The sequence below is a fragment of the Ixodes scapularis genome, unplaced genomic scaffold (genome assembly GCF_016920785.2).
Source record: "Ixodes scapularis isolate PalLabHiFi unplaced genomic scaffold, ASM1692078v2 PGA_scaffold13__105_contigs__length_92229423, whole genome shotgun sequence".
Lineage (NCBI taxonomy): Eukaryota > Metazoa > Arthropoda > Arachnida > Ixodida > Ixodidae > Ixodes > Ixodes scapularis.
In genome coordinates, this window is record NW_024609839.1 from 27,665,840 (window position 1) to 27,693,268 (window position 27,429).

The following is a 27,429-nucleotide window of genomic DNA, read 5'->3' on the forward strand; positions in this document are numbered from 1 at the left end:
GGGAGCAGGACTTCGGCGGCCATGAAATAATGGCGAAGCTTTTGTTTGTTATGGTATGAACCCAAACGAAAGTGCCCGTCTTGTAAACCGTTTGTAAAGAATAATAACGCATCACATGGGTTATTCTTTAAACGTAAAGATATGCGGCTCAAAAGGAAATTGCAACATATAACAAAGGTTTAACAACCAAGCAATCAAACCCTTAGCCAATGAGAAGTATAGCAGCCGATTGGGATTAACGTCACGGAATCCCAACTTCGTGGCGCTCGATTTAAAACGAACTAAATAGCCGCAAACTAATATCAGTCACACGCAATAAATATTGGTGTATTTTTTTTTTTCTGGCGGAAAAATTGTTTTTTGGCATGCTTGTCCAAATTAGGCTGTTTAAAAAAAAAAAACTTTTTTTTCTTCGCAGTCACCCTTTAAATTCAGTGCTAGAGAATAAGTGGCTGAGGTCGGTGCACATGCAATTCGTCTTGTGAGAAGGGGTCTGCATGATATCTGACTTATGCTTTTTTTTTCTTTTCCTCACTACACTACCTGTAAGCCTCAGCACGCACCCCGAGTTAATTACAGCGGTCAAATGCTGGCGGCACATCTCCTTGTACTGGTCGAGTGGCCGATGAGTCGAAATACTTGGTCCACTTTAAAAGCCCCCAAACTAAATGTCAAGCACGTACGTAGAACAAGTATAAAGTACAAATAGATTTTAAAAAAACAGAAAAACAACCTAGCATAACCGAGGTTTTTTTTGTTTTTGTTTTTTTGTCCTGCACTCGGAGAACATACACCCCACCCCCTCCCTCCCCCCTTCTAAAATTAATGTAAACATTTCAATTTTTTGTTGCCAACAAAAGATTGGCACGTTCCAAGCACGGGGACTTTTTATATGAGCAGTATAGAAAGCTCCGTGTCTCTTTGTGTCTGTGACTCTTTGTTTCCGTTGCTTTTTGCCTCCGCGGCTCTTTGTCTCCGCGGCACTGATGAAGACAAGGTGTACAGGTGGCAATTGTTCGTATTCTTTTTTTTTTCCAAGCCTGATATACAATTTACATTGAAAATATTTTTCTTTAATAATAATTAAATCGTTTAAAAGAACCTTGTAGGTACTTTTGAAACATTGTGGAAATGGAAATCTTTAAAGAAGTATTCTTTTAAAGCATTGGACTATCAAAGTAGTAGTTAAACTAATGATACTTTCTGAAGCCAGAAACAACCTTGCAGCCTTTTTACTGGCACCTTAGAATATAAAAACAGGAAACAGTTATCCAAAGAAACAATGGTATGTATACATTACAAACATAATACATAACCGAAACATGCAACACTGCCGTCATTTCACCATTCAAAATATGTAAAAATATGTATAACACAAGAAGGGTATTATTTACACCAAGGAACGTACCGTACTGGGCCATATAACCAAGGTTTCAACCATAAAAGGGTATGAGGAGAACCCAAATGTAACCGGAAGGAATTTCAGGGGAGTGGGGCGCCCGTAATACCAGCTTCCACTTCTAGCAGCGCTTAGCGGCACCCTTTCTGAGTCAGTTTGTCTACCGGCGTCGTCTGCTAAGGATCTAGTTGCAGATAAAGGGAACGGCAGGACGCTTTGCAGTAAATTCTGCTTTATCGGGGGAAATAATAGGGATATCAGACTATCAATTTCGACAGTGTTGATTGAAGAACGCAGTTACTCCACGCCTCCGCAGTGTTTTTCAGAGACCATCAAACATGTTTGTCGCAGCTGAATATCTTTGTACTGGCGTCACACGTAGTAACCACGGTCATATCCGTGCGCTCTCTTGTGCAGCTCTAGTTTGGTGTCTAGGGAATGGTAGAAATTTATCGCCCTTTAATGAAAAACGTCCCGAATATAAACGGATCTGCATGTATTTAAGAAAAGTAAGCTTTGCGGCAATCTTTCGGCTCTTCCTCCCGCTGTGTCGTAAAAAACACAAAAACAGAATGCTTCTGTTTGACGAGTTTAGCGCCCCTGAAGTTGTCCCCTCACTTGATGGCATATGGATGACAACAGTAGGCACACCTAGAGGATAGTACAAACAGCACGCGGATCAGCTCTGGACACGGTTTCCCCACGTGCGGACCGTTCTGTCTGTAGTAATTTTTCGACGGGGAGGGAACAATGTTGGCGGTTCGGTGGTTAAACGATTAAGCTGCTCCTTGGCAGGAGGAGACATTCAAAAGGGTCGGTAGAGCGGCAAGATGATGGGGAGCCCTGGTAAGAGACGAGTGTAATTGTCGGGGTTCACAGTAAGCGCGAACCCCGCCTGTGACAATTCAGAGGTGACTTGAGTTTTCGGTTAAGGCAGAATTAATTATAGAGCAGAGTATCAGAACTGAGGAACAATAACGGCAAAAGAGACGCGAGCTCGTGCTCGAGCTTGCACTCATAATATCACAAATAGTGTCTGTGACGACGCTACAAACTAGTAAAAACCAATTATTACACTCTCCCTTCCATATTTATTTTAGTTTAACAAATCCTTGAGGGAGACATTAAATCAGAACAAAAAACTATCGCTCTCCCTTTATTAATATGATTTTACAATAGCTACAGCGAGACTACAATGATAAAAACTTCAAAACACGACACTCATCTTCCGAAACACAGAAAAAATAAATTATATATAAAAAAAAAGTTATATCCGCGGAAAGTTAGCTACATTTGAGACAGCTGCAGTTAATGGAAAATATCGGCTCAACAGCTGCTCTTTAGGTTAAAAGCGTTTTTGACGATAACGTTTTCTTAAAAGAATACACCGAAAGAGAAGAAAAAATTCATATCTACACAGATATTCACCGAAAGCACCCGTCATCATCGGCGGAGATGTCAGCTCCTCCGCGTACAGGCATCCGTCGATGAATCTTCGTGGCGCTTGCTGGTGCGCGTTGGTCCTTCGCCATAGGGTCTCCGAGCAAGGAGGCTAATGAAGACAGCGGCCGTCTTGTAAACGCCACCTTCTGGGAAGCCGGACCTGGGCGGTCATCTTGCGCGCTGACTATCCCCAATCACTCCTACGCTAAGACTGCGGCGGAAGCTATGTCCTCGTTGGACCAGCCATACATCTCTCTATCGTCACGTGATCACGCTCCCGCTTATACCCACGCACAGAGAATCGGGTCAGGTAATGAAAGGGAGGCAGCTTATCGGCCCGTTGGGCACGTAGTTCCCACAACAATCTCAGCTTAGGAAGGAACGGAGTATAAGAAAGCATGTCTGAACGCAATGAAATTTCGTGAAGTCTAGAACCGGGTACAGCAGAGGGATCGGCCAACGGGAAAATATGAGACGGTTTGAAAGAGCACGTCGTGCAGGGCAGAGGGGGGAACTGAACGTTCATGAGCGCTGGAACATTTGAAAAACCTCAGGGGCATGTTTACTGTCCTGAAGGAACTAAAAGATCACAAGGGTTGGAACTCTGCAAAAATACATAAAAAAACTTAATTACTGTCCCCCTCCCCCTACCAAAAAAAAAAAAAATGGAACGAGTGGAGGCAAAAGAACGTTGTGACACCCGCCGGGGCTTATTTTCTGCCATGGAAAGAGTTCGATAACAGAGGCGATCGAAGATCTGAAATACGAAAAAAATAAAGAATTACTAAATGAAACGTCAAAACGTCCGAAGCAAAGAAACGCTATTGGTCAATTTGCCTAGTGAAAATCGAATGTCGCAAAGGCTAAAAGAACTGCAAGAGCTACCGGTTGACAAACTTTGCGACCGGGACGCGGAGCTGTGCTTAAAACGAGAAATAGTCGAAACAACGGGATAGGCTAAGAGGCTCGGCCGACGCTCTAAAATATAGTGCCACCCGGCGCACCAAAATGTTGTGATTCTCCGACGGAGGCGAAGATATTGGTGGTTCGCCGGAGACATCCACTAACGACGAGTAGAGCGGCCTGGTTATGGGGTGCCCTGACGGGAGACGAGGCTGAGGTGATTGAACTTTAGGCTTATGTTTTACAAATCGTAGAGCAGACCTTCAAACCTAAAGAGCTTGAACGGCGAGACAGGTGCGAGTCGGGTTCGAGCTGGCGCTTGTAACAGCACAAATACCGGCCGTTGCGTCGCAACAATCTAGTAAAAGCCAATTACTACTGCCACCCCATTTGAACCCGCAACTGAATTGAAAAGTCCCAGCGCAATGTACTGCCGGGAGTCCACAACAACGACGGGTGCAGCTCCGAAATTTAACCAAAATCTGAAATTGAGGAAAACAAAACGGGCGACACAGGCATACCTCTGAGCATGCTTACAGTGTCGGTCCTCGATTTCAGTGTTCAATATGATCACATATACGACTATTTAATTTTTCTTTAACTAAGATGCTTTAAAAAAATTAGGGCACGAAAACATCCATAACTCATTTCAGCGAACACTGACGTAAAATCAAACACACTGTCGTTCGTTGTCATAATGCTCAGCTGTCTCCAATGGCTATCTCTCATCTGTCGAGAACCACTGAAACTGCTGGAGCTGACAAATTGTTTATTTCACCAATTTACGCGAATTGAACGAAAATTGGGATTTTGGTGGACCTTGAAGGATCACAAAAGTCAAGGAAGCCATCTTACAGTCCTTTTGTAGTCATCTAAGTCACTAAAATCATTCACGACTACCTGGCCATGTTATGAAACCTTAAGTCAGGAGATGTTGATTTCCCGACTCAATATTGTGGTGAAATTGACGTCACGCAACCACGCGATGTTATCTCAAGGTACTTGATGCCAATTTTTCTTCTAAATTTAGCGGTTTCATTGACGCACAGTCAAGTCGCTTTTGCTGGCCGGCACAGGTTTCTAGCAGGCAGCGAAATGTGATACCTTCATCTGTGCTGCACGGTGATTCACTTCTCACAACTAGCGATTCTGAGTTACCTTCTACTAGCAAAAAATTCTGCATTAAAAAAGAAATCTTAATTGTCACTGAGCAAATATTGCAACATTATTAAAATCACCAAGCGGCGCCAACCGAGCCGGTCCAAATCTTTCCCAACTTTTTGAGACACCCCCATCCTTTGATGTAAAACAGTTAGATCGCTTAATACAAGTTTAATTTCTTCACTGCGGCGATTTCTCCTTTGTCAGACGATAGTCACACTTCGTCTCAGGCAGTAGAAATTTGATTTGATTTTTTTGTTTGTTCACTTAGTAAGGTCATTTATTATGTTTGAACAAGCACGGCGTAGGTACAGTGATTCCAAAAACAACTCGTCTCTCTGAACCCCCGGGAGTGGTGAACACTACTCAGCGCTCCATCTGAAAAAAAATTCAATTTAAAACAGTAAAAAAAAAAATGGAAAGATAGGTAGCAAGAAGCGAGCTCGGAATCTCTTTCTAGGGATGTTCAACAACGACCATTAGTAAGGACTGACAATTAGGAGCAGAAAGAAAACCTTAAAACAACTGCGCCAGACTAACTGTAATTAGTCTGGTGCGAGCACGCAGTGGTGGCAGTGACGCTGCGTTCTGGGTGCGAAGCGGGAAATGTATAACACTAAAATTGAAATCCTTCCTCGGCCCGTCTATTAAAAAAGGGGGAAAAAGAAAAGGGGAAAAGAAAAGAAGATAAAAAAGGAAAAACAAATTTTGGAGCTGTAATTTAGATTAAACTTAGTACTAAAATAAAGAAACATTCATTCTTTAAGAAACTCAATATTATATATCTGAATCCTTCTATATTACAGAGTAACAAAAACACAAAAATAAACAAGGAAAAAAGCCAGTAAAGAAACCTCGTCGTCACCTGAACCAACTGGCGAGATCGAGAGGCAGAAAACTAAATAGACGATAGTTAAACTATGCCATAATTACCCTATTTTATACCCAAAGAAAGCCCGTCGAAAAAAAAACAACAAAAAAACAACAAACAAACATGAGCCTGTTTCCGATCTAGTAGTTTCGCTGCCTCCCTGTTTTCTTTTTGTTGATTGGCTCTTAAATCAAAATTTTGTTTTTGGTCCTATTAGACATTCTTTATTTATTTTTAATTGGTTGAAACCTGTCATACCGTTTGGTGGTACAGGTAGAGATGCACATTTTATTTTCACTCATTTTAACTCTAACTTAGACATTGTCGAAATTGCACCTTTTGAGCCAAAGCACGTCATGCGCTGAAAATTTAACATTTAATCCCTAAAGTAGCGTCCCATTTTCACAGAGTTGAAGCTCTTTGCAATGCGTAGTTTATTTATCCGGTCCAAAAAATTGGGTTTATTTTTTTTTTCAATCAAACCCAGTACTTTCAGAGATAATATATGTCCTCTTCACATAAAAATAAATAGCAATGTTTCGTTTATTTTGACGTGTAAAAAAAAAAGAACAGAATCCCTAGACCATTTTGTCGTTAGTCACGAATTTATATTAGGCATCTCTTTATCCACGAATAGGGACAGCACACATAAAGACGTGCGCGCATTCGATCTGGTAAAATTAAACTAAATTCCTGCCACATGCACGAGGACCAACAATACGTTATCCGTGTCTCCAGTTTACTGTTTATAGACCTGAAAACGTTTTCGTTCTTTCTTTCGTTTTTCCCCTTTTTTATATCTAATAATATTTTCGTTTGCATTTTTTTGTTTATTTTGTTTCTTGACTATTGTCATATGTATCCACTGTCTTGGCACTAAGCCTCCCACTAGAACAAAGGGGGGCGAAGGCACTTCAATACGGCCCATTTGTTGTGATTGCTTTGCAATGCATCAACCAAACATTTTTTTTTTTGGTGCATAGTGTTTGTTCATAATAGCCTGCAAAGTTTCGTTAGTAGGAATCTCAAACGGCCCGCACTTTATTCCATAAGTTTCCATCGAAGGCCAGTAATACGTCCTGGAAGGAGTTTACTGGAAGGCTTCCGAATTTTAGAGAAGAAAGCAAATTCGCGGAGCGGAAGCCAGCGAGAGATGGAAGACTCGGTTTTGCAGCATAAAGGCTCCGATACCTCCACTAGCAGGCCTTAGAATCCTTCACAAATTTCGTATGGTAAAAGTCTTTATTTATTGTTTTTGTATTTTTATTTCGACACAGACGTCTCGGGAGTTCACCGCTAACGGGATGACTGTCCCACGAGAGCAACGAAATATTCCTGGGGTTTGTGTACAGTAACGCCTGGCTTTGATGAATAGTTTCAGAGCGCACACACCCGAATTTGGATACTTTGAAAGCCCATTAGGGACTCCTGGAACGAGATTTGAATGAATAACCTTTCTTTTATCGTACATCCTACGTCCGATTCACGGCGCAGAGACGGTAGTGGGTGGAATGTGGAGGTAAACACGGGAACAATGTAAACAGGTTGTTGAACTTCGGGTGAACTCGGCAACATAAGAGTGCAAAAGATATTTTAAGCTATTCCTAGGGGTAGTCAACAATTGAAGACGAGCGCGTTGGTGAATAGAAACGAATACTCGAAAGGATAAAAGATCAAGGACGGTGAAGGAAACAGGACGTACCCTTGGGGCAGAAAATGTTTTAAATTTTGACGTGCGCAGAATAACACAGTTGTTTGCGTAAAATTTGGATACGCATATCATCTATATATATATTTTTTTGGTTTTATATGGTTGTAATTTATATGCAATATAATTTATTTTTGCGGAGGGGGGGGGGGAGGGGGGCGGTTTCCCCGAAACATATTCATCCTTCATGAAAAAACACACACGGGCATGCGCGGGAAAGGGATAAGTGAACAGATGGAGAAGGAACAACGAACATGATGATTCCGAACGACCCCCAGAGAAAATCGAAGCCAAGTGCTCTACAGTTTGAGCCCGGCGATCAACCATTGTACCGAGAAGTAAACAATACTCCATCACACAAAACCACAAAGACAACAGTCGGTGGAACGATGGAGTTTTGGCGCTGTTTGATTACATCCATCGGAGCGATGGATGTAATCAAACAGCGCCAAAAGTCCATCGTTCCACCGACTGTTGTCTTTGTGCTTTTTTTTTTCTTTCTTTTCGCCGGCTAAAGAAATCGCGCGCACAAAAGAACGCAGGGCCGCGGCACATTAATGGGCAGTTTTAGCGAACTGTTTTCTGACATCCGATATACGGTACGATAATCCTTCCGGTACGAACTCCGCATATGAGAGTCTTCTGGGGGTAGCGCATGCGCAGTACGTACCGAAGGCCCCATCACATACCATATCTAATGTGAAAAAACGGTTTCCTCAAACTTTTGGCGCTGTTTGATAAGATTCATCGGAGTGTATAGTCGGACCTAAAATTCAAAGGAGTATAATGAAGCGAGAGCTATTGCGAGCCGTTCTCCACTTCTTATGGCGCTCACGTCCGGACCAAAGGAACGAGGCGCCTTCTGGACGAGCTGCAGACTTCACAATGCCTCATACAAGGAGAGGAGCGGAACGACGAGAAGATTGCTGTACCATAGCCTCCTTTATACTCACAATGCCTGGCAGTTGAACGAGGGAGCCATACAGGGCCCGGTCGTAGATTTGGAGGCGAGGATGTGGTAGCAGAGAGCATTTCTGGTATTTAGCGCACAGCTTCTGCAGCGGCGAGGAACCGAAACATAGTTTTCAAACCCGACGAGAAAAAATGCGGTAGAGCGAGGAACGCGAGGAGCACAAGCGGACATTCCAGCGCTCGGAAGAAGTGTGTTTTGGCGTCTCGCCGCAGCGGGGTGCCCGTTACCGGCCTCTCCGCTCATCCGCTGTATGCCGCTGCACCTTTTCACTTGCGGCGGCCACGTCTCGGGGCGATCTGCCAGGTTTATTACCATAGAGGAGGCTAGGGCTGAACGGAAGTCGCGACATGCCGAGTATGAGCATTTATATCAAATAAAAGATGTACGAATACTTGGTGCCTGCTTACCCGCTATTGGGGTCGCCGTAATTCAATCCTCGTAATTTAAATTCTTTATAAAACGAGCCCCGTTGTTTCATTTCGGACGTATTCTGCAGAGCGCAGGAACATAGGCCCATTTTTAGCGTTACCTCTATTTTTATCCGAATACATTCGGCGTTATGATGAGCGGCTGATACATTCCTATCAACTCTGCGGAACTGACCGCGAGGCACCCGTGAAATCGAACAATATTCGTTATTTAATAGACGTCTATTTGTCTCTCGTATGTACGGTGTCTAAGATGTATGTATATATTACAGCAAATCTGTTATGCGGTAGGAGGTGGAAAAAATACGTCCGCGAATGTTGACAGAAAACTTACAACTGGTCACGGCAAGTCTGAAGAAATAAAAATAAAAAAGAGAGGGCAAACAGTGGGAGCCAGCCTTCCTTGGCATTATTACATAGCGTGGCCCTGATCCCTTGTTACCATCTTTAGGCATCGACCTCGAGGTCGCCCTAGAGGTCCTCCTTGAGGTCGTCCTAGACGTCGTCCTCTAGGCGTCATCCTCGAGGTCGTCCTCGAGGTTGTCCTAGAAGTCGTCTTTGAGGTCTTCCTAGACATCGTCATCTAGGCATCATCCTTATACGTCGTTAAAATAAGAGCTTCGCTGGTTCTCCTTTTTCACCTGATGTGGAAGGGCTCTACAGTTTGTAAATATATATATTTTTTTTCTTTTGGCCAGTAGCTCATGGAGTACATTTACTAAGTCTATTGGCGTTTTTTTATATACATACCGAACGTCAAAATTTTCAGGTTATATCCTGTCAAGCCGATCTGAACTCTGGCTGAAAATTAGACCGCGCGACGCACCGAGAGCGCATTGTGCGTTCTTTCCGCTTTCAACGATGACCGAAGCATAAACAAGACGGCATTGCTCCCCGAACCTACAGCGAACACATTGAATTGTTTGCGATGCACCCCAGCTCTAATATGGCTTTCGAGTTGAAACTAACCTTTGGTCGATTCAAGCCCCTCTTGACATTCCTCCTTCGCATTTCCACCGAAAACCCGTAGTCACGCAGCTCATATACGTCATGCTAAAGACACAATATTCGAACCAGACATGTACGAGAGCATGGTCTGCAGCACACATCAAAGATGTTCGAAGAATGTTAGCATCGTGCATGCATGCGTGAAGTTTTTTGTTCGACCAATGTCACATGAGCGTCACACAAGGAAAACACACGCCTCGAAGACTGCCATTAGCCTGTTTATATTATAATGCATGACCAGTGTCACTGCGGGTTACCACTGTAAAAAAAAGTGTTATCAACACCTTGACTTGCAGAGACCTGTCTCTAGGCGGTGCTAAACCTCGTTTCACCTTAAGTCTCAGCCGCGACGAAAGCTGATCGAAAAAAAAAATGAAAGCCGTTTACAACTCCCTGTAACGCCGAATTAGAGCGCAGCTCTTGAGGAGGAGGAGGGAAGGGTACTGAGGGGGGTCACGTGACCTCGGGAGGTAACGTGACCTCGGGGGGGCGGGGGTCATGTGACCCCCCTTTTTTTGAGGTCACCGAAGCTACCCGAGGTCCTCCCGTAGGAACCCAAGGTCCTCCCGAGGTCCTCCTTGGGTTTCCTAAGGTCCTCGGGAGGGGGGGGGGGGGGGGAGGTCGCGGTTACGCCGACGGGAACGCCGACGCTGACGGCGACGCCGCTCAAGCTGGAAACAGGCGCCTAAGAGCTGCGCTCTAAACAATATGGAGGGTAGACCTCGAGGCCTCTATTATTAAGTTCTACCCACTAATCTTTCAAATCGAAGCTAATCAAAGCTCGACGTCGTTCTGACGTAACCGCAACTCTTGCGCGAGAAGCAGACGACTTGCTCTCCACATTCTTAGTTTCAGCTGAAGTCCAGACGAAGTTGACGCTACGAGGTAACAGAACCGATCAAGCAGAATCGAAAACGCATGTCACTGTACCTTTTTTTTTTATGATTGGTTAAGCGGTGATAGAACACGTACAGAGAGACGACGAACACCACGATGGTGTGCCTTTGACGCTGTCCGATCGGCCTTATCAACCCGTAGCATCGCCTGCGCCTGTGCTTGAGCTGAAACGAAGTAGAGTTGCACCACTCAGGCAAACATCCGGACACGGGAATAGCGATCTTTTTTATAGACGCGATAATCACACAGAAATATTTCGGCGCTTTTAATTGAAGCGTCCAACATGACTCTGTTGCAGAAACGAGATCGGAATTTAAAATCTGCAGGAACCCATTGAAGTCATCAATTTTCTTTGTTATACCTTAACAGTTGATCAGGAGGATGCTACATTCTGTCACGGTTTTCAAAGCGGACACAAGTCGTCATTGCTTATTTAGTTTTTTTACAGATTCTGTGATGTCATCCTATCCATAGGCGTCCCCATTTGTGAATAGCTTATCATGTACCAGCGAAACCTTGTCTTGGCCGTTTTGTTTTCGTGCTTTGCCAACCGTCCATAGACGACGCCGTATTTCCCTGACACGAACTGGAAAGTTCCTGGAGACTCCGTAATTACTGCTTTTCAGTTTCCTACCATTACTAAGAATGTTTTCAGTGTCCTTGTAAGACGCAAAATTTACTATTATTGGACGGGTGTGGTTATGCCGATACTTCCGGGTCCTGTGGCATCTCTTAATTTCACCGACCGTTACCTACAATCTCTCCTGGCAGAGGCCCCTAATCAGGTTTTCAGACGATTCCCAACTCTCGCGTGGCTCCCGATCTTCAATACCATAAAAGACAAGGTCTAACCTTCTAGCACGGTTTTCCAAGTCATCTAGTCTCTTAACCATAACATCTGTAGTTTTGACAAAGTCTGGACCTGGTTAGATACTCGCGCCGTGTCACGATCTACATAATCAAAAGTTTGCATTCCATATTCTAATGATTCAATTCTAGTTCCGAAGTCACTAATCAGGCTGCCCAACCTCGTTTGTCATTTTTTCGATGTCATCTAATTTACTCAAGATGGCAATTTGACCATTCTGTAGTTGCTGTAGAATGATAGCCATATCAGTGTCAGGACCAGGGTTTTCATCGACATCGCCTGCTAGAGTTAACAAGCTTATAACAAACACTTTCATAGCTAGAAGAAAGTTGCGTGCTGTTTGTGAAAAAGGCAGCAGCAATAAAAATATATCGTCAGTACCGTAGCAGGGTGCATTTGCCTTCACCTGTAGAAGGCAGAATTGTCTGATTTGGCACATGTTGTGATCGCTGCCGCCTTTCCCACTGAAGCCTTACCGCTCGGGTATGGTCCTTTTGTGCCCCCAGTACAGGATGTCAGCTCACTTTCCCGAACGGATGTGATGTACATTAGCGTCCCAGAAATCCTGAGCAGTCGAACGTTGACCGGTGTGTTGATTGTGGTCGTCGGAGTTCCCGGTGATCACCAGACTCGTGGCGCAGCGTGGTCGTTTCCGTGATGGTGTCGTTTCCGAGATTGCCACTCCCCCCCCCCCCTTCCCCCCCCCTCCCCCGAAAAAAAAAAGAAAAAAAGAAAACCGCCGATGCACGCAATGTGGCTGGAGTTTATTGCGGGATTAAGGCACCGATCAACTGAGATTTTGATTGCACGTTTAGTTTAATCTAAACCTGGTTGAAATAATTCCTCACACATTTTTCGAAGGGAGGCCGGGCTTGTTTCTGTCTTGGCACGCAAAACCTGCCATGATTTCGGTTCTGATTCAAATTACAATAAGCCTCATGAGGAGTAATCCGGGTCATTCCACACCAAACCACTCAATCAGCTTGCTCAAGCTCCGAAGAAGTAATGCGTATCGTAAATCATCTAGGATAAAATCGTTTAAATCTGTTTAGAATACGTTAAGCAGACTTTTCGTGAAATGAAGAACAAATTGTTTAACAACGTTTTTGGTAAATTTAGTGCCAAAATCAACGTCACGTGAGCTGACCTCATGTGCTATCAGGTGACGTGAACTTGACACCACGCCGTCAAGTCATGTGACCACATTGCGTGATGGCAGGCCACGTGACGTCAATTTCCCCGCTAAATGGAACGAAAAAATACGTCGCTCGATGTGGGCCCGTGACGTCATGTGGGCTGATGTGACTTTGTGAACTAGTGGCATCAAGCGATAAGATGACGTCATGTGACGTCAATTTCCCCAATAAGGTTTGCTAGAAAGTGCTCGGGCGGACGGATGGACGGATGAACGGACGGACGAATTCCATGCATTAAAGGCCGGCGTTCATGCTATGAAAGTTTCTCCTAAATGTTTCGCTGAGTTTGATCAGATCAGATCAGATTTTATTTCCTTAAATGTATCCCAATTCGAATAGCTTACGTGAATGGGGGAAGGGGATAGACATAACATTTAAAGCACAAACACAAAGGGTAAACAGGAAAACATTGAAAAACATACGATGATCACGCTTTAAAAACGGGTTTTACAAGTGTCGCAAAATTGATTGGCATCAATTTAATGGACGATGTAAGCGGGTAGGAATTCCAGCCGGCAATAGCAAGTAAAACGGGGGAATTTTGAAGTTTGTTTGTTTTGGAGAGGAGAGGTTGAATTTTGAGTGGATTATCGTGGCTCTTTGAAATGTAAGATGAATCTTGAAAATAGAGGCTACGAAATGTTGATAATGTGTGTCGTAGTGAAGGATTTTAAAAACAAAGGTCAACCCGGAACATTCCGGCATCTATGAAGAAAATTGGAAATGCTACGAGTGAATTTAATTCCACTCTTCCAAGTCGCAGTTGTCACCTCGCTCCCAGAGTAGGCGGCACCGGCCATCGCTTCTCCAGCTTCTCCCCGTTGCTTCCAAACCTTTATGGGGTAGTGCATACAGTTACACAAGAGGTAGTCGCACGAAGTCTTTTGAGTAGTCTGTTTGTATTCCGCGTATACGTATATCCCCTATCCCGAGGGAAATCTAGGAGGATTTTGAATCCAGGGAGCTTTTAGTCGCTTAAGCAACCGTGACAGGAAAATGTGGCGGTGTGTTCGCTGGGGACACCTTATATCCCACGCATGAGGAAGGTTCAAAGGTTTATTGTTTCTTTCGCGCATGACTTTCGGAATACATGTGGCTTCCGCATTGAGGTCGTTGGGGAGAAGTTGAGAGCCTATAATAATATTAATAATCATAATAGTATCAATGATAATAATAATTTTTATTGTTTTTTTTGCAATACGAAAAAACGATCCGTCAAAGCCTAGAGGCTTGTACGGCGTGGCCCGACATCCGCGAATAGTTATTTATAAAACGCTGCCATTTACGTTGAGAAACAAACAAAACACAAACAAAACAATGACAATACATCAATGACCAGTTTACTCCTTTGGGAATACACATACAAATAAAGAAAGAAAAAAAAGTGATATCTTGTTTTCTCGTTACGAAAACCAAATTGTTGACATACAAAATATTACGCCCACCGAAAAAAAGGGGACGTTTTCTTTTTATAACAACCAAACAATAAAACGACAACTTTTAACCGTAAGCATTTAGAACACAATTCTGCCTCGTAAATGGACAGATTTAGACTACACAGATAACGTAAAGTAACTTATATAGAGAATATTTGTGTATATAAAAATGTTTACATCTAGTTTTGCGAACACCATGTTCTAAATTTGTTTTTAACTTCTTTTAAAGAGTCTAAACTAATGAGTTCTTCTGGTATCTTATTGAGCATATAAGGGACATAAAAACTTCTCATTCTTTTTCCCTAGTGCGTCTTTATTCTTGGATAATAATATCTGCCTATATTTCTAAGAGGTCTTCTGTACCGGATGTTTGTATCCTGTTCTAGGGAAGTAATTTGTTAATAAAGCTATATATTTAAATAAAGTACTCAACGGCATTATATTAAATGCTTCAAGTTTGTTGATGACGTCTTAGTGTTGAACCTGTGTACCATATGCAATATTGTTTACTATCCTATATATTAGCTTATCCGCGGTTCGTAATTTGTTATTTGAGCAGGATCCATAAATCAAAATGCCATATCTCAGTATAGACTCTGCTAAGGCACAATACATAGTTTTCTTTACTTGAGCAGATGCTGAAGTACCAATGCGATATATAAATGATGAGACAGTTCTTAATCTTGTACTAATGTAGTCAATGTTAATGCAAAGAGTTTCGCACTGATCGATCGGAGTCACGTGGCTTAGGGGCCACGCCACGTTTGGTATACGAGCTGCGAGGAGGTGACGAACACGTTGGTTGTCTGCGATAGTCTCAGCCTCTCTGCCTGCTTTCCTCCTCGCTACGCGAAAGCGCAGAACATATGAACTTGCGACCAATCTCCGCGGGAGGCGTCCGCCGTTAAATGACAAATATCTTGGGGTTCATTTCGCGTTAAACTTATCGTAGGAAGCCCATATCAATCACGTCATTGTAAAAGCAAACCTAAGTCTCGGTTTTCTTTGAGACGATAACTACACATGACTAACTGGAAAACAAAACTCGTTGCTTACACTGCCGATTTTCGAGTGCAGCTTGAGTACGCATTCATAATAGGCAACCTGCAATGCTGCTTGGTTTGGCGCCATCTAGTGACTGAAGCAAGAAATATTGGGTACCCCTGGGAGTGGCGGTTGCATTGTTCAAACGTGAGCTTTTACTCTGGTGGTGCCGCTTAGCCCAGTGTCTGAAGCAAGAAATACTGGGCATCCCAGGAAGCCGTGATGGCGTAACGTGCCGGTAGAGCGGAAGCTACGGCCGTGGCGGGCCAATCGGAATGTGACTGCGTGTCACAGGAGCGCGCCTCAACTCCGAAGAAGTGTCAGGCTTTTCGCTGCGTCATGCTCCAAGATGTGTGCGTTGCGCTCGTATACGTCGCGCTTTCCGAAGCCGTCGGCACGCAGTGTGGCGCTTATCGTTCATCCTTTGCCAAGTTACAACGAGACAGGGTATAACCGTGGGCTCTCACCCTGCTGGCGCCGCCTGGCCGTTGCCGGCTGGCTATATGTAGCCCCCACCAGGCTTACCTAATACAAAAACTAGAATCAGTCCAGAACAAAGCAACTTGGTGAATTTTTTTAAATATAGACGTGCACTAGTATTACTAAGCTAAAAAAACAACAACAAAGCAACTTAGACTTTCACCACTCGCATGCGTAAGAATACTGGCCAGACAATGTTCAAAACATACTTTTTATTGTCAATTCCCATCAAAGAAAGAAATGTACTGTCCTGCTGCGCACCACTTATCTTTTCGTATAAATCACTCTTAGAAACTTCATTTGATCACAGCAAGAACAGATTTATAAAGCACTCTCCTCTTCAATTATCGATTTGAGAATTGAACTCTCTGCCAGAACATAATATAACAATTCAAAAATCATCTAAATTTAGAGCTGCACTGACCACTTTTCTTAATACTTAGCAACCTTTACCTTGTGTTTTTTTATTGCATGTTTCAATGTTATAGCCCCGCCTCCCCCCCCCCCCCCTTCTCCTTTATGCTTCCCTTAAAACGCCCTACGGGCGCTTTAAGGGAAGAATAAATGAAATAAATGAATGAAAACGTGCCAAATAATCTATGGTCCCCGACTGACAATCTGCATCGCGCCTCTTGCTTCTAAGTTCAGAATTGCACTGTGGGGGCAAGAAGGACATCACAATTATAGATTGCTTTGTTTCACTTTTGCCTTGTGTTTTTCCTTCTTTCTAATTGTTTTGTTGTTAATGCACCACCTCCCCCCCCTCTCCCTTATCTAAAGCCCTACGGACGTGTTAAGGGAACAAGAAATAAAATAAGTGAATGAAAACGCTCCCAATTATCACAACTGCACCATTAGGGACAAGAAGGACATCATAATGATAGATTATTTTGTTTCAGCTTGATGACACGGCGCTCAGCTGACGCGTAGCCGAACGCCGCATCATGGTTCGGCTAATGCCCGTGCTCGATCAGTGAAGCACCGATTAACGCGAGTTTCAGCCGAACACTGACGTAGCACTCGTATCCAACATGTGCTATCAACTGGCCCTGACTAGATAACGTATAAGATTAAGCACCGTAGCCTCTTATCTAGATGGTGTTTCCTGCTCTTCCGCATCTCATGCATTTTGTTTCGTAAAGAGAACAAAGCAAGTGGACTCACAATCTAAAGAGCAAATGCAGTCTCGCCTTTGCGCGATACTCTTTAGCAAACAGTTTTGGTTGCTACCTTAACCGCTAAATCATGGCTCGTTTACACTTCCGAAATAGGCACTCGCCACCGACTGGATTCGATCGCCGAAAAAGGATCGAGCCGTTCACATTTGTTGCCGCCTGCGGAGTACGCGGCGAGAGCGCCTCGCAGTTTCCCGAACAGACTTGTGCTGAAGAAAGCTCCCAAACCTCCTCCTTGCCCAGGCGTGTTTCGTCGCCATCACCGCCAGCTCGTCAGCGGGGAGCCGACGCCAGCAAGCGCCACTTCCCTCGTGCGTTCTGATTGGCTAGCGGCAAGAAAATCTTTTTTTCCGGCGTTCAAAATTAATCCCAGAGCGACCTTGTTCTCCGTCGGAAATTCCGCCTGCTTTCGTCGCCAGGCGTCAGAATTCTAGTGGATCCGGCCGCTGGTTCACAAGTGTAAACGAGGCATTAGAAAGGCCGAACCTAGGCTATCGATGCAGTTCTATATTCATTCCACAGCGTAAATCACTGAAACGCGGTACTCCCTGATACAGTACATGATACGAGGGAAATTTGACTTGTTGCTTGTGGCAGCGCTGGTTGGATGCGGTCCAGCCTCAAGAAGAAAATAAAGTCTCGCGGATGGTTTACACCCAGCGCGATGTAGTTGCTAGTCAGTTTTATTAGGTAGAAAAAAAGACAATTATATACGTATTTTGTGTCTGCTACGTCTACGTAATGATAGAGTAACAAACAGCTCGCCTTACATTTGAGTCCAAGTATCTTTATTTTTCGCACAAGTGGGAATTTGTTGTGTATATCATGAAGAGCTGACATTTTCTAATAACACGCTTCTTGGTGAGCAAAGTTACAGGGCCTGTAAATTGCGTCTTCCGAAATGAAGGTTGAAAGCTATGGCTCCAGTGCTCTGGCGTTTGATATTTATATCACATTCAGATAAACCCAATAGAGCCAAGGAGACTGACACGCTGATGCGCTAATATTTTGTAGCTACTACTTTTTCCCCGAGCATCCCGAACCACTACCAATGTAAATAACATCAATAGTGCAGAAGATAAAATGACATTGAAGGGCCACTTTTACCAAGCCAACATTGAAGCGTTGTGGACTAAGGCAACGATAAGTGAACTAAAATAATTTTATTGAGTGCTCCCCGGCAAATTTAATATTAGCGTTGAAAAAGCATGTCCCCTTTTCATATACCGCGTGGTCCAGGGTCACTCACACCATGTATCAATCATGCAGTGGTATCTATACACAGTCTTTTCAAATATTTCTCGCTTCCTCGGGTAACACAAAACTGGAATCCTTATAATTAACTTGGGAATGATACCTTACCGCTTTTTTTAGTTGCAAATTTTACTGCCGCATTTTGTGGCCTATATTTGTGAACCGCTTTATAAATGTTCATTTTTTAACACCATGTAATATTTTGCTGTGGCTTTTAGTATAGAGCCATAGTGTCATAAACTGAAGGAATGGATAAATCAATGTATGACTGAATGAACGAATAAATCAACAAGTGAATGAACGAAGGAATGAATAAATCAGTATATAAATAAATAACCGACCGAACTCTTATTCCCCAATTGCCCTTTTTTTTTGTCGCTTCAGCTTTGTTATTTTGTTCAGTAGAGCGAGCATTGAGGGTCGTCAAGTAGCTCAAAAGCAACGGGGGAATTTTCGGCACGAAAGCAACCGTAGTTTCTTAAAGGCACTCCCATTTCAAAAACTCCTTCCAAAGCTTTGAAGTCCAGTCCACTGCGTCTTTGTTGGATGCGTCGCTAGACGCAAATGTAGTTTCCTGGCAAGCGCACACTTTATTGGTGTATCCCAAAATATAGCTTCAGTATATCTGAATGCCGGAACTTCAAGTAACGAACTAGCGCTGCAAAACAGCAACGATGCAGGTCTCGTTTTTCATGTATGCCATTCAATCGGAAACTTATTCAGGTAGTATACATTTTTTTTTCTCGGTTCCATTGGGAGGCAAACAAAAGAAAAGTGAGATCGAAATATATTATGTAATAAAAAAATATAGGTCAAATCTGTTTCTTTTTATTTGCCTGTGTGCTTTGGCACGCTTTATTTTGAGTCGCGAAAAGCTATACGCTATTCAAGACGAAGTCTATTTCGGGGATCAGGGATCTCGCTATGGGCATGGGAGGAAACGATGAAGGCAAATATATTACAAAAAAAAAACTCACCGAAGTGACTCTTGTGTTTATTCGTTCTCAAGTGCGATCTCTACCGGGTGGCCGTTTTCTGGCTGAAAACAGAATCTTTTTCTCTTTTGTTTTTCTTTTTTTTGGGGGGGGGGGGGAGGGGGGGTGGGGAGGGGGGAAGTTGAGGGTGGCGTTTGATAATACGGCAGGAGAACCGAAGCACGCACTTGATCTTGCCATTCCGTTTTTTCCTTTCGCACGACAAAGTCCGTCTGATATGGTCATCGGAATCACGGCATCGAAGCGTTTTCTTCATGAACGAGCGCGTGAACGCAGCGTCAGAAGCCAGACACGGCAGACGCCATTTTTAGAATGCCGCCTGCTAAAGTGAACCCGATAACTTCTTTTTAAAGTCGAGTGAACTATTGTGGAGGTCGACGTTAAGATAGGAAATATGTCGCCTGGGCGATCCATAGGTTGTCGCAACGAGGCTTGGGGCAATCTCGGGCATAAATTTGTTATCTATTTTCCACGAGCGGAGCCGCGCGTAGCGCAGTCTGTTGGCCTTGCTTGAAGCACCAAGCTAACAGGCGACATTCGTAAGGCTGTAGCTGGCTTTAAACAGAGCTGTATATACAGAGACTTTGGCCATTCATTTCGATGTATAGGAGTAAAATGAGGAGATGCCATTGGCCGAAAGCAGCTGGGCGTGTTCCAGAGCGCCTTCACAAATTCGAATGTGGCCAACCAGAAAACGGAAATAATACTCTGGCTAAAACGAAATTAAAACACAGGGATTCTTATGTTATATTATATATAAACAAGAATATTCTGTGATAGATAGCTTCCTGCTAAGCTTGGCATCCCTTAGGAAAAAACAGCTGACACATTCTACTCGCCACTCAGATTTCTGGATGGTTGGTACATCGCGTACAGATTACGGTCTTCAGATGATTAGAAATACACTTCCAACGTTACTAAACACTTTCCTGAATTCGAATATTGATATATTATCTTCTAGCCCGCGTGAGTTACGTGACTATCTACTTTTTATATAAACATGTTATTTATCAGTCGTCAATGTTTTTTTTGTTGTTTTTTTTGTGAAGTTGACGGCCTGTTAGTCATCTTTTTGTTTTACCATAACAGCGTTTTGTGGATGTTTTCTGTTTATTTTGCTGTTGCTTTTTTTTTTTTGCTTGTATGTAACTTGGCCCCGCTGTGTACCTGTTCAGGGGGCTGGAGACCCGTCAAGCTGCTTTGTCAGCTTTTTTCTCCAGCTCCCACCATATGTGATATGGTGAATAAAGTTATTATTATTATTATTATTATCTCTACGACGACCTGAGGCGAAAGCGAAGCGCCGATGCATTAAAGACGGACACATGATTTACGGATGCGGCGGTACCTCCGCCCGTGGCGGACGGGTACCGCTTCGGACTATTAAACGAGAGGTCGCTGGTTCGTCGCAAGCCGATGGACAAGAGCGAAATGTCTTTTCGGGGGAATATTCGCAGATGTCACGTAAACGTTTTGGTAACTTTCTTGCCACCGGCGTGTTTTCGCTCAAGGACCGAACGATGAGAAATATAAGGCATTTGCCTTAATAAATGTGTCGGGTTACATCTAGGTGACTGAAAATATGGTCCACGTAATGTTTCAGTCGCAGTCATCCAAAATCATGCTGCAAGACTGTGACTACCAAAACGATCGACATAATCTATACGCCAGGCGCCGAGGGTCACATTCTGTTCGAACAAATCAGAGTTCGAGTGGCGCATTCGTTTCTTTACCTTTGTGCTTAATCACAATTGAAACAATACGTGCACCCTTGAGGGGTTACCACATTTAACGCTCACGCGCTTATTGAAACCGCATATCTATAATTACAGCTGTTTCTCGCTATCATTGTATTCTCCCGCACTGAGTGATGTCAGTGCGGGGGAATATACCTGACAAGGTTGCAATTGCACGCGCTTCCCACACGAGCCGCACGCGCATGACGGCCGCAAGCTCCTTTTCTGACGTAAAAACTGGTCAGAGGATTTTCGTGTTTTCTCGCGTCTAATAACATCTTCGGGGAAAACGAACTTGATATTCGCATTCACTGAATAGAAATAGTGTAGAATTCATCTGTAACTCGTTTTTTTTTTCTTTTTTCAAGAGCCTTTTAGCTTCCTTTTAAAACCGAGGTCACAGTGCACATACAGGATACAAAAAGACAGTCAGCAAACAGGAGTCACCGCAATATCCGTGGTTCGAAAGCCGCGTGCACAGTTTCTCCTTCATCTCATTGCTATGCGGAATTAGAAGCACGGATCTCGCGATGACTCGCGTTTGAATCTGTATGCAGACGGTCGTTTGTATAGTGTATGAGTAGGGTGACTCCGGCTTTACGCAAAACCCGGCGGTCAGCGTTGTTTCTTTTATTTTATCGGAGATATGGGCCTAAGGTATCAAACTGCCAAGCTTCTCATTTGCGTGCCGACAGCAGCGGATGTTTTCGATTCCTTCAGGGGCTAATTTGAAAATGTGTCTCCCACCAAACAAGTATGAAGTTTCCAGGACCGAAAGAAGTTATTGGAAAGATGCAATAAAAAGTCACAAGAGGTTTGATTTGATAAAAAAGGGGCAGTCAAAAGTCGGAGTCTCAAGATGCGGGATTGACGATCGCTGTAAAGGGAATTCACTAGAAATACTTCTTTTCATCGTCTTCATGTCCTTCTGTTTCTCGTCCACTTGCAGACAGTATATTTCTGCGCGTCGTCTGCTATCCCACTGATCTCGAAGACGTTCATGAAGTCAAACTTCAATGATCAGATGCTAAAAGAAAACACCTGAAATAAAATTAGACTCCAATACTCGGATCTGCGCTTCGGCCCCAGCGTAGGAGGTCTCGAAATTGTATTCTCAGTAGGTCAACGGGGGTCTTCTGCGCAGACGTGCGGCGTTATATGCTCGTGAGGTAGACCACACCTGTATTTTACCCTGTCGCACTTAGTGCCTATATAAAAAAATAAAAAATTCGCTGTAACGTGCGAATGCAAGTATATTCAAAGAGGTAACTGCGACGCCTTATTTAATCCTAATGTATTCTTATCTATCTTGTACATACGTATCTTGCGCTATATGTGAAGAAACCATCGCGAATGTCCGCTTGGAGAGTGACACATTAAAATATAACTGTAATACGTCACAGCCTGAGTTCACGCGATATCATGACATCATGAAATACCGTGACGTCTCATGACAGCATAACATCAAGTAACTATGATGTCACGGTGTCATGGTACGATAGCGACGACGGACAGCCTTGATAAATTCAAGCGGTTGGAAGCATAAAGTTATTATAGTGCACGCTAGATGTTCAATCGGGGGTGCTAGTGTGCCGTTGGAGATTGACGCAGACAGCAGACTCTCGAAAGTTGACTTCCCGTAATGCATTTCTAAGAAAAAAGAGGAGTGCATTTTCTCCCTGTGCTTCTTCACAATAGCAAATATAACGAATAATTCGTACGTGACTGATTGCTTGGAGCATTTTTAAGTCACGCAAACGAAATTAGAGGACAAAATTATGTCACCTGACCTGGCGTCGCATGGTCTATTGTCACGTGTGAGAACCGGAGAAGAGAAAGAAGTGGATATCTGCAATTTTTGTGACAAACAAGGGGAAGGAAAAGGGAAGAGGAAGACGACTACCTGACGGACAGCGAGGGCGAACGTGTTTGGAAGAGCTCCCCAAGACCCGGGGGACGGTTTGGGCTGCGCTCCGAAAACCGACCCTACCCGTAACCGGCTACGCTCCGAGATTCGGTCGTCGCTACGGACCAGACATCGTCCAGGACAGGACCCATCGTGGCACCGTCCGATCAAAAGGTCGTGAGTGACTTGACAACGGAGACTCGGGATTTTGGAAGGGACCGAACGTGACACTCGTCCTTGTGGTCGTTTTTTTTTTTCTTTTTGAGGTATACCTTGACTATCACAAATTTCTTCTTTTTTTTTTTTTTCTTTCTTTCTTAAAAGTTCTGTTAAATACGTATATATAAATTTTTTTCTTCTCGTTATCGTCGTCTCGCCTCATTATTTCTCGTGCTGTGCCGGCGAACCTGACAATATGCGAGCCTGCCAGGATGCCCTTAACTTGATCACGTCGGCCGGGACGCATGCGGATTGGTGCGGCCAAGCGAGAACGATATGGACTCCAAGAGATTAATTGCGGCGGGGGAAAAGTTAGGCTACGTTGGTGCCGAACTAAAGAAGTGGGTAGAGGAAGGAAGAGCTGCAATGAGGGAGGATAGAGCATTGGCCAGACAAGAGCGCGAGGCTGAATGCGCCAGGTTAGATAGGAGCGAGAAATATTGCAGCTTAAGCTAGCAATACAAGAAGGTGCTGTAGACGGTCACGAGAGAAATCGGGGTGCTGGCGAAGGTGCGACAAGCGCTCCGGTGCACCACATCAGCCCGCACAAATTTATTCCGCAATCTAAAGAAGGTAGAGATGACTTAGATGCGTATCTCACGAGATTCGAACGCACAGCGGCGGGACTTGGGTGGCCCCGGGAAAAATGGGCAACCACGTTGAGTTTATGCTTGACTGGCGAAGCGTTAACGGTAGTTGGCCGCCTATCCCCTGAAGACGCGCTAGACTATTCACGAACAAAATGGCGCTGATGCAGCGATTTTGTTACACCAAGGAGGTGTATAGAGAACGGTTTCGAAAGGCAAAACCCGAAGAGGGAGAAACCAGAAGACAGTTTGCCGCCCGGCTAGCGGGATATGTCGACCAATGGATTGAAATATCAGGCGTAGAACGGACGTTCGAGGCTCTCCGAGACAGAGTAGTGGTTGAGCAGTTTCTGCTGACGTGCTCTAATCGTTTGTCAGTGTTTCTTCGGGAACGAGACTGCCAAACTTTGGATGAGGTAGCTTCCAAAGCCGACCTATTCCTGGAAGCCCAGACTCAGACCGGTGCAAGCAAAACGAAGACTGATGAGCTGACAAAGAAGCCGAGTACGACATTCATGGGCAAAGGGGTGAGTAGTGAGGGCAGGAAGGACGTGCGGTGCTTCCTCGGTAACAAAGCTGGTCCCAAGGCGGAGAATTGCCGCAGCCAACCGTCCACGTCCAGACTGGCGACCTGTTGGAATTGTGGCAAAACTGAACACCGAGCAAATAATTGCGGGGCGAGACCGAACGACCGACCCTAGGCTTCTTGCCTGTGGATTGAACAACGCGACGAGTCGGCGGTCGAGATCAATGCAGGTTACATTACGCTTGAGAATGGCGTCAAGATCCCGGTGGTCAACGTGGCGGTGGGACGAGCGCCGAAGTTCCTGGTAGAAAATATGCCAGTAGTGGAGGGACGTCTAGGTGAAAAGAGGATAACGGTCTTGAGGGACACAGGGTGCAACACTGTCGTCGTCCGAAAAGAATTGGTTTCTCCTGAAGCGATGACAGGAGCATCGAGTACGGTGTTTCTCCTGGACAGGACAGTGAGGTATCTACCGGAGGCGGTAATGGTGGTGAAGACGCCGTATTTCTCTGGAAGTGTAGTAGCGAAATGCGTAAGCAATCCCTTGTACGACCTAGTGCTTGGGAACGTGCCGATGGTCTGAGGAGTTAACGATCCTGATCCAGGGTGGAATGATGACGAGGAGAAAGGAATGGTTAAAACTGCGACGACGCAGGCGTTGACTGAAGAGAGCGGGCATCCGAAGCGAGAGGGAATGGCGTGAAAAAGTCAGGATAGCCCCTTAGAACAATTTCAAGCGGCGACACAAAGCCCGTTACCACGCGACGAGGAGCCAGTGTCAGTCGCCAACGCGGTGGCGACAGCGAAAAGACGCGAATTGGTACAGCAGCAGACCAGTCTAAGAGTTCCGCAGGTTTCACCTCTTGACGCTACGGCTGAAGAGATGCTGCGAAAAAAGAAAATGACGATAGCCTTAAGAAGTGTTTCACCAGCATCGGTAAGGTAATTTTCAAACACTCGGGTAGAACTAAGTACAAGTTATTTGTAAAGGATGAGTTTCTGTATAGAAGTTGCAGATACAGCTCGAGAAGAGTCACTGATCAGCTGGTCCTACCGGAGAAGTTCAGGCGAACAGTAGTTGCCATAGCACACGATGGCATAATATCCGGCCATCAGGGGATGAGCAATACAGTAGAATCGGTCCCGGAGGAGTTTGTCTGGCCAGGCATGCAAAGTGAGGTCCGAACGTATGTGCGATCCTGCGACGTGTGCCAACGCACCGTACCCAAAGGAAGAGTGGGCAAAGTACCCTTGGGAAATATGCCAACCATAGCGATACCCTTCCAAAGAGTGGCCATCGACATCATAGGTCCCATTGCTCCCACGTCTGATATGGGGAAGAGGTACATCTTGACTATGGTTGACGCCGCCACTCGATATCCAGATGCGGTTGCTTTAAGGACAATTGGTACTCCTGAAGTGGCAGAGGCGCTGATGGACATGTTTCCACGGTACGGCCTGCCGGTGGAAATGTTCAGCTATCGAGGGGTCAAATTTTACATCCGAGGTAATGAAGGAGGTGGGCCGGTTGCTGTCAATGAAACATCTGCTAGCGACACCTTACCATCCCATGGGTAACGGCCTTGTGGAAAGGTTCAATGGCACCATCAAACAGATGCTAAAAAGAATGTACCAGGAAAGACCAAGAGATTGGGACCGCTACTTACCCGCGCTACTTTTTGCTTACCGAGAAGTGCAGCAGGCAAGCTTGAGATTCTCCCCATTTGAGCTTTTGTACGGAATGAGAGTACGGGGACCGTTGACCGTTATGAGAGAGGTATGGTCCAACGAGGCGATGGATGAGGAAACGAAGACTTCATATGGATATGCTTGGGAGAAGAGCGTGTTGGTTTAAGTCATGGATGAAGAAAGAATAAAACAATTAAAACAGGGAACACACAACCACATCTTTCATCTTTCAAGTTGAAAGATGTGGTTGAGTTGTTCCTGTTTTAATTGTTTTATTCTTTCTTCATCCATGTCATATGGATATGTTTTGGAATTAAGAGAGAAACTCGAGAAGACGTGTGAGATGGTCCATCGTTGCCTGGAGGATGCCAAGAAAAAACACAAGGGCTATTACGACCAGAAGCGGGTCAAACAAGAAATCAAGACTGGGGACAGGGCTCTGAAACTCTTTCCCAGCGACAACAACAAGCTGCTCATGCAGTGCAAGGGGCCCTTTGAGGTGACTGCTAGAAGAAACGAGGTACACTACGAGCTAGAGGTCGGGGGAAAGAAGAGGGTGTTCCATGTGAACATGCTGAAGAGGTAGGAAGAAAGGGAAGAAAAGGAGCATCCTATCATGAGCTGTGGGTTAGCGACACTTGGCGAGGGTGACGACACTAATGGAGACGAAAGCGATGCGATCCCAACCATAGCACTAGCGAAACATCAGGATAGGCGAGATGTGGTCACCAATATGGGATTGGACTCAGAAAAGAAGCGACAAGTGTTATCCTTGCTCGAAGAGTATGAGGACATATTCTCAGATATACCAGGGAAAACAGACCTCATCAAGTGCGACCTCAAGTTGACTAAAGGAACCCCGGTGCACACCAAACCGTATCCTTTACCATTAAACGTACAGAGGCTGTCGGAGGTAGAGATAGCCCAGATGTTGCAAATGGGCGTCATTGAGAAATCGACATCACCGTACATTGCGCCATTAGTAATGGTTAAGAAATCAGATGGCTCGAACAGATTTTGCATAGATTTCAGACGGCTCAACAGTGTACTGATATCAGATGCGGAGCCTATACCGAGGGTGAACGTCACAATCGCGATGGTAGGGCACAAGAAGTTCTTTTCTAAGCTACACTTGTCGAAGGGATACTGGCAAATCCCCATGGAGGAAGAGTTCAAAGAAAATACCGCGTTTTCTTCATCAAGCGGGTTGTATTAGTTCAACTTTATGCCGTTTGGTTTGAAAACGGCAGCAGCAACTTTCACAAAGTTGATGCGGAAGTTGCTGGAAGGGGTGCCCAACACCTATCATTACATAGACGATGTACTGTTAGCAACAGACTCATGGGAAGAGCATCTTGCTACCCTAAGAGAAATCATGGGCAGGGTACACAAGGCCGGGATGACTGCCAAACCAAATAAGTGTGAAATTGGTTTTGAGGAAGTTAACTTCTTGGGGCACAAACTGGGACTGGGACGAATAGCTCCGAACCAAGATGTCCTGACAAAAATACAGGACGCACCCAGACC

The 27,429-nt window shown here is 44.6% G+C and overlaps 1 protein-coding gene across 1 annotated transcript in view; it reads right to left on the reverse strand.

Annotated features, from left to right (window-relative positions):
- Window positions 1-25,785, reverse strand: part of LOC115323502 — a 47,029-nt gene extending 21,244 nt beyond the window's left edge. Inside the window, exons 1-2 of the mRNA XM_040216495.2 lie at window positions 25,778-25,785; window positions 25,434-25,671 (exon numbers count right to left, since the gene is read on the reverse strand). Coding sequence (XP_040072429.2) covers window positions 25,434-25,671; window positions 25,778-25,785 — 246 coding nt within the window. The remainder of the gene's footprint in view (window positions 1-25,433; window positions 25,672-25,777) is intronic.
- Window positions 25,786-27,429: the final 1,644 nt, after the last annotated feature.